This window comes from Oenanthe melanoleuca, chromosome Z (assembly GCF_029582105.1).
Source record: "Oenanthe melanoleuca isolate GR-GAL-2019-014 chromosome Z, OMel1.0, whole genome shotgun sequence".
In the NCBI taxonomy this organism is placed as follows: Eukaryota; Metazoa; Chordata; class Aves; order Passeriformes; family Muscicapidae; genus Oenanthe; species Oenanthe melanoleuca.
In genome coordinates this window covers 51,992,624-52,007,812 of record NC_079362.1, presented here as the reverse complement: position 1 = coordinate 52,007,812, position 15,189 = coordinate 51,992,624, and the positions used below count along the sequence as shown (strand labels likewise).

At 42.0% G+C, this 15,189-nt stretch overlaps 1 protein-coding gene across 1 annotated transcript in view; it reads right to left on the bottom strand.

Moving 5' to 3' along the window:
* The window catches only part of ARHGEF28 (Rho guanine nucleotide exchange factor 28), a 112,357-nt gene extending 108,021 nt beyond the window's left edge, over positions 1 to 4,336 (bottom strand). The window contains 2 exon segments of the mRNA XM_056514230.1: positions 2,972 to 3,015; positions 4,114 to 4,336. Of these exon segments, the coding sequence (XP_056370205.1) occupies positions 2,972 to 3,004 (33 nt within the window). The 5' untranslated portion in view covers positions 3,005 to 3,015; positions 4,114 to 4,336.
* Between the last annotated feature and the right edge of the window lie 10,853 nt (positions 4,337 to 15,189).

Here is a 15,189-nt window from a genome sequence, read left to right as displayed (position 1 = left end):
ACAGCTGCCCACATACAGTGAGTCAACAAAGCACCCTGCACATAATCTTTAAAAATGTGTACTGTAAGCACAAAACTGCAGTTACTGTCAGAAAATCTGACATGAAATACAATCCTCCCAAAACAGGCATTCTTGCAGCAAAGCAGAGGGTAAAATCCAGTGGCTATATATGCTAAGCATGTTTACATACAGTGTGAAAAACATCCTAATTTTGGACCCAGCCTACAGAAGATTCCTCCCTCTCTCAATGAACAAAAGCTGTGCTTTCATAGAGCCTGGAAAGAGGAGATTACTTCCTACCTTTTGATCTCATTCACTTTTCTTGTTCCAATGTGTTGGAACTATATGCTGACACATCTTTGAACTTGCATGTGAACAGTGTGCAATTGCCACAGCATGGTATTCTGCAGTTCCACTGTGGCCCTTTAGAAGGGACTGGAATATATAAGAGAAATATTTAAATTCACAGCAGTGCAAGTATTTGTCGTGTTCCCTCAGTTTTCCAGAGATGTTTTCTCTATCCCTGCTTATGGCACATGAAAGCAGCATTTAGGCAATGGAGATGGAACAGCATTTAGACAAGTTCAGCTAGTCAGAGAACTGCTTAATAAAAACTGACTAAGGAGCTGAATAATCAGAAAGGGCTTCCATGTTTAATTTAAAGGCTGATTTGACTGTGTTTTCCAACGAATACCAATAAAGTAGAAGAGTTGGAAGGAGTTTCCAGAACTGATGAAATAATTGGATCTAACTAATAGAAGATAACTGCCCTGACACAAGGACTTTTTCAGGATGGACAGAACTCTTTGATCTTCCCATACACACTACAAACACACTCAGATTATGAACAGCACATACATTATGAACAATACAATTATGAATATGTGATGGGCAAGACCATGAAGCTACAACACTTTCAGGCACCAACTCATTAGATTAAAACTACATCAACCTCAAATTATCAGGATAAGGTCTTCTAGGATTTCTCCAAGTTTCAGATGGAGGTTGAAAGAAAACTTTCCATCTTTCTCACACACACACACAGAGAAATAAATACAGGAGACTGTTAAAAAATGATTACAATCCCAGGTACTGGGAAACTCAGCCCAGGTGCTCCCACTGCAAGTGCATGGTAGTCCATGTTCCTCCACTAACCTCAGGCATGTTAGGACAATGGGGACCCAGAAGAAAGACACCACCTCCATCTGCTGCCCCCACAGGAAAATTAGTTGCTGGCAATCCAAACTACTCTCACTAGGTTTCTAGCAAGTTAGGAGCCCTCTCTGGGATTTATCCACCCGGGTTGGTGAGAGGCTGAAGACCACAACTGGAAAATTACCAAAGCACAGGACCACAACCAGCTAAGCTATGATTTGATATAGACTCTCAGCTGGGCTAAGCTTGGGGTGAACATTCTCAACTAAAATCAATTCTCCAATGCACCACACTTCAAGTGACTGATACGCTCCTGAAGCCTGCCCCAGTGAGTCCCTTGATCATAAGAGATCTATCATTATTAGTCTCCAAATGCACAGTTTTGCACCATTCTTTCCATTTTACTGGCATAAATAACAGGTGGGAAAATTCAATCTTGCCACATAATTACCGAATTCTTCTCAGTGGTAACAAGCATCTCCCAAAACTGTGATGTCAACAAATTTACATGTATTTTGCAAGCCTACATCTGATTCATAGGATTATTATCAAAATACTAAAGTAGACCTAAGTATGACACTTAAGGACTATCATTTGTAATATCTTTCTCTTTACCCTAACAATTCTTGCAGTATCCATATATCTTTATCTCTTTATATTAATCTTTCCCTTCTTTATCTTCCTTAAGAATTTCCTGTGAGCCACAGTATCAAATGTTTCATTTTCAACAATCTGAATTAAAACCACTGCATTGCCTTTTGCAAAGTGGTCAGTTACTTTATTATGGGAAGATAGCAGATCAGTCAGATCAGGTATCACCACATCCCCAATTACTTTTCATGTAAAAAAATATTTTTAAAGCCTTGCACCACACAATAAACATCACACATGATCAGGCCTCAAAAATATTTTTCTCCTGATGCCTTCGAAGATACTGCATCTAATTTTTGCAAGCCTGAGATTTCAACTCTGAAGTTGACAAATACAATGAAAAATCATGCTGGTGCATTACCAATCATATGTTCCTTCAATACTCCAGGATACAGATTATTTGTATTCTTCCATTTCCATCCCCATCTCATGACAACTACCAGATAATTGTTTTGTTTCTATCTTTGTTGCATCTTTTACCATCCTTTTGAAAATCATTCAGTGTTCTCCCATTTTCCCCCTAGGCATCATCCATGCACCCCTGCTACCCTCACAGAAAGCAGAATAGATATAAAAAACACAAGTTTGTTTTTTTGATAGTAACTACCAGAGTTCCCAGGTTTTAGCACTCACAATCACATTCCCTTGAAGGCACAAAATAAATGTATGTCCTCATTCATGTTACTACTTGTTTTTCATTTTGGAGTTCAACTATTTTAAGCAATTATTTCAGGTTTTGCAGAAAAAAATCCATTTGGTTACAAATTTCAACTTATTTTTTTAATATAACACAAAATTTCTTGCTTTGTGGAAACTGAGAGAACAGTAGTTTTGTAAGCAAAAAAAAAATATTGTGGGAAAGCAAATGAGAGGTGTCTATTCACGGTCAGTAAAGGTGCTTTTGAAAATTGCAATTGAGAATCCTGAAGGAGAACAAAATAATAATCACGAAGGGGAAATAATTTGAAACTTCCTTTGGAGAGCTGGGTTGCACTGCTGAAAACTATCACATCCACATATGCCTCATCAGACAGTATCATTCAACAGCCTCCAGTCCCAGAAAACCAGATAATGGTTTTTAGTTTCATTCACCCTGCTTTTGAATGAGCTGTTACCCAAAAGAAAGCAACTCCCCAGGGCAGAAGCCTAGTGTTGTAGGACTTACATAAAGAGGCACTTCAGAGCAGCTTAACTCCATTGTCACAGCATCTACAAACAGAATAAACCAGTGGAATTATTACACACCCGTCATGAGGCACTGATATAATGTGCAATTCCTGTCTGCAAACTAGGTCAACATCTTCCAGAAAAAACGGGGCAGGGACGGGGAAGGAAGAATATTGAGTTTATCAGCTATCCAAATGCCCCAAAATCTCCCCAGAAAGAGAAAACACTGGTGTGATGATGCCTATGCAAGTATGCAAGGCTGGAGGAGGGATGGCTGGTATTAGGTAACATGTTGCATGCATTTCAGATAATAGAAACAGTGAACAAAACTGGTCAGGCTGAGCCCAGCTGCTGAGGCACTCCTAGCTGCAGCCAATTAAGTAGTAAGAATTTCTGCGTTTATCCCTAGAAGTAAAGCATTGAAGTTGAACTACATTGTAGCAATTTTCACTCCCAGCCAATATCCCAAGTGTCTGATCGATTTTTTTCAGCAACATCACATAAGTCATCCCCAAGGCAGATTGCCTTAACTACCATGCACCGAAAACTACTGAGACAAGCCATCACCAGAATTAATACAAGGACAGTCATCACAGCAACTCTGATTTCCATAATTATATTTCAGATTCACCACACCTTCAAAATTCATAGTCTAAAGGTAGTATTCTTTCAAATGAGAAAAGCATACGAGAAGCAACATCTTTACAGCAGCAAGGTGGGCTCAACAACTATGCACAAGTCTTCAGCTTGCTGAGACAGGCTACAAAAAGAGCCTGTTTTAAGACAGGGCTCTCAGCTCAGATGTAGCCTTGTTTTCACAGCTGAACACTTTCCAAGAGCAACACAGTTGTGCGGCTCACTGCATGTTAATGCATATGTACAGCCTTGTATGAGTCAGAGAGGATTTGAGAAGTTCCCTGCCTACAAAGGCAGAAATTAAATGCAATTCAATTGAAACCAAAACCAACCCACCCACCATCCATGGATATACTCCTTTTAAACCACAAATTTGTTAATCCTCATCTCCTGGTGCCCATCAATTAAGTACATTCACAAGTCCATACATTCCTGCCGTTCTAAAACAAAGAAAATCCTTTACAAAATCATAGGTCACAACATTTCCACCAAAAAAATACAGACCTTTCTTACTGTAAGAAAAAGATATTAAGGTGAACACTAGTCCAGTCAGCCAATTCTGCAGCAAGATTCAGACAGAGGGGTTTCATTTCTGTGTAGGAAGGACATATCCTCCAGCTGACTCCAAGGCATCTCACTTCAACAGACAAAGCTCTGCAGTTTCCAGCTACAGCATCCCAAACCCAGCCTTAAGAGCAGCAGCAAGGGAAGCACAGGCCTGCTGGTAGAAAAGAAAACAGGGGTACAAAGGAAGTTAAGAAACAATAGCATTCATTCCACAAGAAGTAGTTTAAGGTAGAGCTTTTCACAAGTGTTAATTGACAGAACAGATGATGCACATTAATGTCTACCCCAGGCCTCACAATCACCACTGCTCTTCTGAAGTGGGCATCACTTCATGGCTGTCTGAAACAAGAGACACATCAGTCAGACATCTGACACTATTGCTCTATTCCAATGTATATAACCCCTCTACCTACAACAGTTCTCAATCTTTAAAAGAACACGTCCAAACTGAATTCCATCATCTCCACTGCAAGAAGATACAAGCACATTCAAAACATTATGCCATGCCAAGACAATAAGAACTACTCTTGGATGCTTTGTCAAATTATTGTCCTGACCTCCAAAGCCTCAAAAGATGTATCTCAACCTCATCCTCCTCTGCAAGGATGAGACAGGCAGGTATCCAGTCTAGTCTACCTATCCTACAGAATATGTGAGCTAGAAAACATTACTTAGTTCTCCCTTTAGGGGATAAAACTTGCATCACCAGTACAACAAACTCCTTTTGTTTTGGCAAATACAAACACAATTTACTGGAAAGATGGTGCCATCCTGGCTCCACTTCACCCTTTGCTTGCATCACACTGTGGATCCACTGGGAGCCCGAGCAATTGGAAATACTAAGTACCTAGCTCAACATGAATCCTGAGCAGATGAATAAGCTCATCAGAACCAACCAAGGTTTTTCATACAGCACTGACTAGAACCATGCTGTAAGATTATCAGTACTTTTCCTGTGTACTGGCTGGACAATATAATGGTGTTTCCTGGATACAAAGGAACAACTAATGGTACTTGTTGCATTTTGTAGAAGAATCAATAAATGTCAACAGAGTGGCTTCTTTGGCTTTTCTCACACTCTGAATAGTGCTGGCTGTTTAGAAAAAAAATTCACATGAATGGCTCACGTCTTTCCTGTGTCTGGGGCTTACAGTAACTCAGCCTGGCTGCTGGAAGCGGCTGGGAGAGGCAGGAAGAAGAGGATGCACGTAGGGAGGAAATACTCAGCCCTGGCTGGAGCACAGTGCTTGTGCAGCCTCCATTCCAGATCGAGGGACTGAAAGAGACACCATCACATGCAGCTTACTGCTCACCACTCACCTCCTCTGTACAGCAAGCAGCTGCCCACGCCCACAAAAAAGCAAGGACCCCAGTGCACACAGGGTACCACGCAGACAAACCCTCACCAGTGCTAAGGTGGAGTCCTACCCCACACAGCAAGGAGAAGGTCAAGCTCCCAACACCATGAATGCTCATAATTTCACAGAGCAACACCTGATCCCTTCCTCTGACATCTGTGCCTCTGACACAGAAACCAGCATGACACACATCTCACAGACAAGCAGGTCTGGTTTCAGGCATTGCCCACACTGCCAATGACAGCAGTAGCAGAATTCATCTGCACACACAAAAGAAACCCTTTCAAGCATCCAGTTTAACAGTTAATTTAATGCAATCATAGATTGTGATGTGATGCAAACTGGAAAGACTTGCAGCAGAGGTTTCAGTCAAGCAGAGGTAAATATACAAAAATGAGCAAAAAATTTTGACCATCATTCTAGTAAGTAAACATTTTTAAATCTATGCTATTCCTTTAAACCTAGTGACAAATGCTATTGCCAGTTCCTAACCAGCTCAAGCTAGTAAGAGGAACAGCAACTTAGGCTTTATCAAAGATGCAAGGCATTCCAATGCATAGTTGGAATACATAATTTCAGTATTTTTCACCCAATATTTTATTTACTGGTTGACAATTATGGGACTGTCATATATTCAAATTTTTTCAGCATAACAAACTTCAGCATTTTACAGCATGGGTTCCCCAATTATCTTGATATGTTAGAGGAACAGCAATAAGAAAATAAACCCATGGAAAATAAAAGCATCCATTATTGACTTAACTGCATTATAAGAGGTCAGTTACAAACATTTTTACTCTGTAGACACCAATCAATTAGATAAGGGGCAGCATCATTTAAGTATCAGCAGAAAGGTATTCCTACCAGTCCACCAGGTGACCCTGCAGCCAACATTGTGACTACTATTGGCTGTCCCAGCACCTACTGTCTATCATCAGCACTCTCCTAGACAGAGAAGGGCACTCCCTGATCCTACAGCAACCCAGCTCACAGATAGCAACTTGACTCTCTCCTCTTCCCTGTAAATAAAGCAAATCACTGTGGAAGAAAGAGAGAGAGAAGGTGAAGACAGGACTCTGGCTTTGATGCTGCTCTGCAATCCAGCAGTCACTTGTACAAACTTCACTGAACTTTGTGCTCTCTGGCTGCTCCAGAAAGCCTCCATGGCTCCATGGCATTAAACTGCACAAGATCAGAGTTTCTGCAAAAAACTGTGCCTTGCAGACAGATGCAAAGTGTGAGCAGTTGTATAAAATATTAATTTCAGGCTCCTATATATAAATTCAAGGGTAACAAAACATTGCTTGTGCTCTATTTGCTTCATTCTCCTTTCAGATGGTAATCCCACATCTCCGTGCCACAGACCTGCTGCTTTTTAACAGTAAAGCAGCAAACTTCAAAAATATCCTACTGTAAATTAACCCTCGATGATGGTGCACAGGTGCCTTGGAATTCAATTCTTCCTTTTTAATTACACTTCTTTCTGGTGATGGTCACACTGAGACTCGTGCCTATAAAACACTGAGAATTATATTATATATCAAGACAGGCACATTAAATCTCTATTTGTGGTCAACCAAAACAACAATGAAGCAAGGAAGAAACCTACTGCCTCTGGAAGGCAGGCAGGAATCCCCAGAGCATCATTTGTAATGCTTTAAAATCCAACATATTTGACTTAGTAAAATGTCTTGTAGAAATCTAGCAGCATGTGCAGATCAAGAGGTGTTCTACTGAGCTCTCTTCTGCTTGTTGACTCATAACTAACCATTACCACCATTTTATTATTTTTGACCATGCAAATGCTCTGATTATATTTCCCAGATCTTAATACTCTTTAAAACCTGTGAGATTTCAGTGTGGTGCTCAAGACAGACAAGCCAGTGTCCATCAATAACACTCATTGCACAGCTCCAACAGAGCTAAACTGTGCTCCTGAATTTATAGATCCATCTGAGTTACATTATGTTAGTGCACCAAAGGCTCACTCACAGCTTCCCCAGCACCAGGAACTACACTACACAGCCATCAGGTCAAATTTGGCACAGAACATTCTTCTAAGTACAGATCTTTTTTCTGGACCTGATTAAAAGACCTTGGACAAAGTAAATTAAAATGGAAAAAAACAGCAAGCTGAAAATACATGTGCAATAAATACTACATTCCTGAAGCCAGAGATTTAACTTTACATCCAGTTTTTGACATTATATTTCCTTTTTCCACTAGAGTCTCCTGAACATCTAAAGCATTGTAGGATAGGGAGGGGACAAAGAAGAACCCTCAGGTCGAAACTTCACGAGCACATTCATTTCCTGTCTTCTAACACCATCCAAACTGAGAGCTAAAATAAACCTTTACCTATCACATTTATCATAAAGCAGTTTGCACTAGTGTTAATTACTTCACCAGACATTAGCTACTCTTGAATGTAACTGAAGAAATGCAGCTCATCACCTTTTAAAATATCACTATCTTCAACAATTTAAGACAAACAGAAGATTAAATCTTATATTTTAAAAAATCACCCCATACAAGGCTACTGAAATACTAAAGTACATCTAAATTAATTTGTTAAAAGCACAGCCAATTTGTGATCCTGAGAAGGGAATATAAGAGTCTCCAAAAAAAGGATCACACTTACTCTCTTTTGAAGAACAGTCTTGGGTTTTAAAACACAGGAAAAAAAACTAGGAAAAAATGCTTTCTCTGACAGAAGTCTGCAGTTGAGGTTGGCAAAATACATCCTTTATGTACTCCTGTATTAGCATTCTTAATGTAGCACTTTCATTTCAACTGAAATGAAAAGGAAGCTCTAGAGTTTAGAAATCTTAAAAAGTGAAATGTGGGTTATGCATTACTAAATGACAAAAATAAAACCAAATATATAACTAAGGTTATTGAAACAAATGAAATACTTTTGATAACATTGTGGGATACATGTCTTACCACACTCCTTTTAACACCCTTTTTGAGTGAGACACTAGCTTTCTAATTATGAAATTTTTAATGGCTTTAGCATTTACTACTCCGTAATTTGGGCACAGTGAAGCCATGGGACCAGAGCAACAGCAAACCCTTTAAAGAGTTGATGCAGCACAGTCTAATGTTTAACGTTAAATGACAAGGTAGCAAAGAAATGGTTCTACAAATGCATTCAAATGGTAGCACTCCAATGCTAATGTGACACTTTGACATCCCTCAGGCTTGGCCATCCAGTAAACTGCTACAATTAGCAAAGCAAGAGGATATTCTGTGTATTTAATGGCACTTTTGTAACTGGTATTCTGCCTTCATGGACAGGTAGAACTGTGCAACAAACTCTACACTAAGATCTAGGAAAAAGATTTATACCAAAAGTCATTAAACATTATTCTAATAATCAAAGCAGCAGTTTCTGTTGAGAAGGGCAACTATTCCACCTCATAGTCCTCTTCTAACTATTAATGTAATTTGTTGGCATCTATTAATGATGCTAAGCCTGAAAGATATAACTCAACCAGTTGGCAGGAAAATCTGTAAGTTTTTGAAAATTCTGTAAATCATTGGCATGAATGTCTAATTTGCAAGTTAATTGAGAAGGCCAGATGAGTTGTCTATCATGAGTTATATATACACTACCACTTTCTTTGTTTCAGTCGATATTCAAACACAATTGTGAAAAAAATAAAAGCAAGTAAGTAATCTACTATTTCTACCAGTTAAATCATTACTTATGTGGAAAAATGCCCCTTAGTAAAATGTTCCCTGATGTCCTATTTCCACAATGTACAGTAAAGAGCAAATCACTTCTGTAAAATAAAATACCTGGTAGGTTTTCAGTCACATCCGTGTGCCTTATAAGATTCATGAGAAGAACTTCATCCATTTTTGTATAGGATCAGATACAGAGGTAGGACACAAAAAAGATTAAGGATTTTAAAGCCTGGCACATCTCTAAGCTGTGCACAGCAGTGCCCCAACAAAACACTACCAGGAACTGCTTTGAAAGGTGTTTCTCAGAATTTCACCATTAGAAAAGCTTCCATTGCCTTAATATTTTTGGCTATTAAAAAAGTGAAGACTAACAAACTTAAAAACTTCTTTTGCTCTGCATGAGAAAGGCAAGCACCTTTATGATCAAGACCGAATACCTCGTCCCGACTGGGAAAAAAAACTGGGAGGAAAAAAAAAGAGTAGTTTTATGGCAAAATAATGAACTTAAAACAGGAAAACAAACAACAACATATATTTTAAAGCAACAACAAAAGCACAGCAAAGCCCTACTCAAATCGCTCTCCGCCTTTTGGGGTTTGAAGGCGAATGACACGCGGACACCAGGACGCGGTCCCTGCTGGCGGAGCATCGCCGCAGCTCCCCGGCCCAGGGACAATCCTTCCCCCGGGAAGGCTCGGGACAGCGCAGCGCTCCCGCCCGGCGCGGCGGCCCCGGGGCTGCGGCAGCAGCGCTGCGGGCTGCGCTCGGCTCCGAGACTGCCTTACCTGCGCCTGTGCGCCGGGCCGGGCTCCGCCGCCGGGCAGGGAGGCAGGGAGGGAGGCAGAGAGCAGGGAGGGAAGGAGGCGGCGCTGCCGAGCCGCCCGCGGGAGCGCTGCGGGACGCGCCCGGGCCCGCGGATGCGCCGCCCCCGCCCCGGGGGAACAAAGGCGCTTTGTGACAGCCCCCGGCCCTGGGAGGCTCCTGAGGAGCACACCCCGAGGCAGCCGCCAAAGCTCCCCGACGGCAGCTCGACGGGACAGGGAATGCACGGCGGGAACTCGTGCGCAGCCCCCACGGCGCCCCGACCTCGGGTGGGGGAGCCCTGGAGGGAGCGCTGCCCTGTCCCTGCTCAGGGCAGGATGCGGAGCAGCTCTCGGAGGGAGCGCTGCCCTGTCCCGGCTCAGGGCAGGATGCGGAGCAGCTCTCGGAGGGAGCGCTGCCCTGTCCCGGCTCAGGGCAGGATGCGGAGCAGCTCTCGGAGGGAGCGCTGCCCTGTCCCTGCTCAGGGCAGGATGCGGAGCAGCTCTCGGAGGGAGCGCTGCCCTGTCCCTGCTCAGGGCAGGATGCGGAGCAGCCCCCGGGTGGAGCGCTGCCCTGTCCCTGCTCAGGGCAGGATGCGGAGCAGTTCCCGGAGGGAGCGCTGCCCTGTCCCTGCTCAGGGCAGGATGCGGAGCAGTTCCCGGAGGGAGCGCTGCCCTGTCCCGGCTCAGGGCAGGATGCGGAGCAGCTCCCGGAGGGAGCGGTGCCCTGTCCTGGCTCAGGGCAGGATGCGGAGCAGCCCCCGGAGGGAGCGCTGCCCTGTCCCGGCTCTGGGCAGGATGCGGAGCAGCTCCCGGAGGGAGCGCTGCCCTGTCCCGGCTCAGGGCAGGATGCGGGGCCGGGCGGAGCAGCCCCCCCGTTCCCGCTGGACGGCTGGAGCTCTCCGCTCCGCTCCGCTCCCGGGCCGCGCTCCCGCAGGCACCAGCGCCGGGCTGGGAGCTGCGCACCCCGGTGCCGATCAGCCTCCTGCGCGGCCCTTCCAGGTGTGCTTCGTGTTGCATAGTGCATGGATCCCGACAAACCGTACCACACCTTAGCTTCTCATCTGCCATGTATGCATTCAGCTGTTCTTAAAACCGTCTTGTGCTGACTCCTTCAGGCTTTTCTGCCGGCCTGTTTCACTGGTTAAGGACGGTGAAGCACTGGAGATGTGTGGTTATGAGTACCAGACCGGGGTTAGAGGCTTAGCAAGTTTCCTCTTGCTGCACTGTAATAAGACTCATAGCCTGTCTGCTGTAGACGGACAGCATGCTTTCTTTGTAACAGCACCGTTAGACACCAATATTAAGCAAATTATACTGCTGTAAAAGAGAAAATATACCTCCCTGAGAGAAATTAAATAGGATTGTGCTTCAGCCCAAAAGAACTGCGGGGTAAATGAAGGAAAAGTGTCATTTCTGTTTTCTAGTTGTTGTTACATATGGTTTATGTATGGTTTAGTTGATCTGTTCATTGCACCTGTTAAGTGCTGTTGGGAAGCAATAAAGAAGCAATGTTGAACACGTAAGCAAACAAGGAGAAAGATGAGAGGGGGAGAAGAAAGAAGGGTAGACAGTGGGGAGAGCATGTTATGTCCCTAAGAGTATACAACCAAGGAAAAGGGACAGGTATCCTCCCCTTGTCAGGTATAAAAAGGTTGCTATTGAAGCAAAGTGTTTTGTGTTTTGTTTCACCTGCTGGAGGAGGGGAACACCTGACTCAACCAACTCACATTAATATTTTTGCTTCAAGGACATTGTCCCCTCTCAATTCTATGGAAAAGTCAGTTACTTCTCAAATCCCTGAAGGAGAGAAAGAAGCCAGTAAAAACCCATTACCACTTCATATTGTTCAGCAAGAATTTAATGGCTTTAAATAAGGTGCATTCATTTCTAAAATTTGAAACTTTTTATTGTTTTTGTTTTGTGTGGCTGATCACATTAAAAAAAAAAATCTGCAAGGAAGCATGGACAACTCCAAAATTACAGAGAGAACCTGCTGGTTATGGTGTGATCAGGACTTTGGAAAGTTAAACTCACCAGAAGAAAAAGAGGTACAAGTTGATGGGGTGCAGCCAGATTAGGGATGGCTTGCTACATCCAGCCCCAGCATACTTTACTGGCAGCATACATAAAGAATTGCTTTACTTCAGTTGCTACATTCACTCACCACTAAATAAAGATAGCAACCTGCATGTTATCCTAAAAAGAATACAAATGTAGGTGCATCTGCAGCAGCTGTAGACCCAGGATGTCAATGACAAATATCAACAACTGAAAAATATATGAAAATTATTATCTGAAGGTTAATTTACATAATTTCTAATGTGACAATGTAATATTATGAGATACTGTCAGGCCTCAGTTCCAGAGGAAATCACCTCCTGCATATTAAGGACTTAGGCAAGCTTTTTGTGTGTGTTGGGACTATGCATCAAGCAAAACTTATGACTACAAGTACATTTTTATAGATCACATTCAAGTAACATAGGAAAAAAACATGCACTGCAGAGACTGTCTGATTCATAGAACATTCAAACATAAAAAAAGTAATGTTACAAAATGGAAAGTGTAATCAGCAAGGAGGCAGTGAAGTGTTTTCTTGAGCTTACTACTACTTAGTACTTGCTTACTACTACTCATCCTACCCCTCCTCTTCTAACTCCACCCTGCTCCACAAGTGCCACAATGTAGAGAAACTTCTCCAAGTGAATTTACAAAATTATGGTCTATATCCACTGGCATCCTGTCATTAACTAGATGGTTGAGCTTGACATAAAGGGAAACTAAATTTGTCAAGGACTTTCCCTTCATGAGTGCTTGCTGGTTGTGACCAATGACTGCATTGTCACTCCACTGTTCTTCAGTAACTCTTGGATTATTTTACCCATAATTTTACCAAGCACTGCATTGAGACTGATAGTCCTGTAATTACTAACATTCCTTCTCCCCTTTCTTGAAAACTGGGGCAGTATTTGGCAGTAGACTGGGACCTTTCCAGACTCTGAAGGAACAGTAAGGAAGAGAGATCCTGCAATAACATCAGCCACTTCTTTCAGTACTCTGGGATGAATCTCACCGGGGCCCATAGATATAGGCACATCCAGCTGAAGAACCTTAACAAGTCCAAGCCAGCTGGGGAGTCCATTGTCCCTATAGTCATGGCCTTCTTGGAGAGACCTGTGTGGATCCCACATGTAGAAGACAGAAGTGAAGCAGGCATGAAATGCCTCTGCTCTGTCTACATCTGATGGGAGAAATCTTGCCTGGGCAGCGGGAGATCTTAGTCGAGTGTTCACGGAGTCCTCATGGAGGTGTGAGTGAATCTCTGGCTTTATTGCAGCAAAGCACACATATTTTATAGGGTTTGTTACAATGATCACGCAAATCCAGCAGCCATACAATTGGTTATTAAGCACTGTCCACATATTACTTGTTACTTATTGGTTTCACTCACTTTTACGGCATCTTCCCCTCCCCTTGGCTCAAGCATTCTAGCAGCCTAGTCTAGTCAAGTCTGTTTTACCCATTTCCTACTTTGTTGTACTTTCCCTGCTACTCTAATGTACCATCCCATCCACTCACTGTTGTTACTTCATGGTTCTTTCCTATATATTTAATTCAGGGATAGCTCAATGTCACTATTCTCCCAGCAATGTACAGGGTTGGGCATTTTAGTCTCAATGAGGATATTATGTCCTTTTTCAGCCATAACTTCCTCTACATATATCTCTATTTGTGAGTTAACTGACCCCATCAAGTAATGGACAAGTTATCTGATTTTCATTTTTACAAGTTTGCTTCAGTTCCATACTTTTTAAACACTCTATATAGCTTAATATTAGATAATAAGTATTTTAGTATTTTCTAAAACATGGAAAGTTTTCACATAGTTACTCAGCCTTGAACTCTAAGAATACAACTTAGTAAACTCTAGAAGCATGGTCTTCAAGCCTATCTGTTGAAATACCCTCAAGAAATCAGAATATATACGTGATCTAGTAATAAAAGTTTCACTCATTGGCAGTATTAGTCCAGGGAAGATATTGTCTTCGTTGAGGAAATGTTCTGTTGAAGCCTTAATGAAAGCAGCAAAATTACCAACCAGCTCGTCTCTCCATTTCTCTCATGCAATTCATGTGCCTGAACACAGGAAAGGGAAGTTTAGATCCAACTAATCACCATTTTAATCTAATGTTTTCCTATGCTTCTGCTAGCCACATATAAAACTTCAAAGCACTAAAATAGATACTTACTTTAGACATGAATACTGTCAGTAAGAACTAAGAGTATGTTTTAAGTCAAGAGTAGTGGTTTTCAAGCCATAGAAAACTATGCTGCCAAGAGAAATAGGCTCCTTCAACTCCAAGCAAATACTGGTTCACAGAATAAGGAGGCTCCAAGATGAGCCTTCCCACCATCCCCACTCCCAAAAATTAATTCTGTGTGCAATCTAAGTGATATTGCCTGATTAAGTCACACAATTAAAGGAAGTACAATGATTTCCTAAAAGACAAAAGAAAATTCAGTTCTATTAACATAAAATTAAAAATAAAGAGTTAAGTAAGCAGCAATGAAACTAGAAGTTTGACGTTTGCATGAACATGTTCCTCATTATTACCTGTTATTATTCTAAGTATTCAAAACCAGTAAATCCCAGTAGTCAGGAGCATAGATTGTTCACACAGTAATTTAAGGGCAAACCAGACAGTACTCCATGCTTTTCAGCTGCAACTTTTACAATTTTAGGTAGAATTTGCAAAACTGATCTAGCTTTTTCTACCACTGGTATTTGCCTTTCAATGTCACATATGAGCAAATTAATTCTGCAAGAAGCTCCTGTTACATCTCCAATTCCAGGCCTGGGGGAAATTTCAAGCCACAGAACAGGTTAAGAACAAAGTTCTACTCTAGTGTCATACTACATGTACTCAACAGCCTTTGGCACACCTCTTTGCAATGTACTCATACTGATGCAGCCCTGCTTGAAGTTAAAACAAACCATTACCCTAGCATTCAAACAACAGACTTAAAATCCGTCTACTGTGCATTGAAAGTGCCAGAATTACACAAAAATTGACTTTTGACATTCAACTTGAATATTTTCTCAGTGGTGTGCACTTTACTCATTACATTAATTTAAAACTTTTTCAATATACATAAGC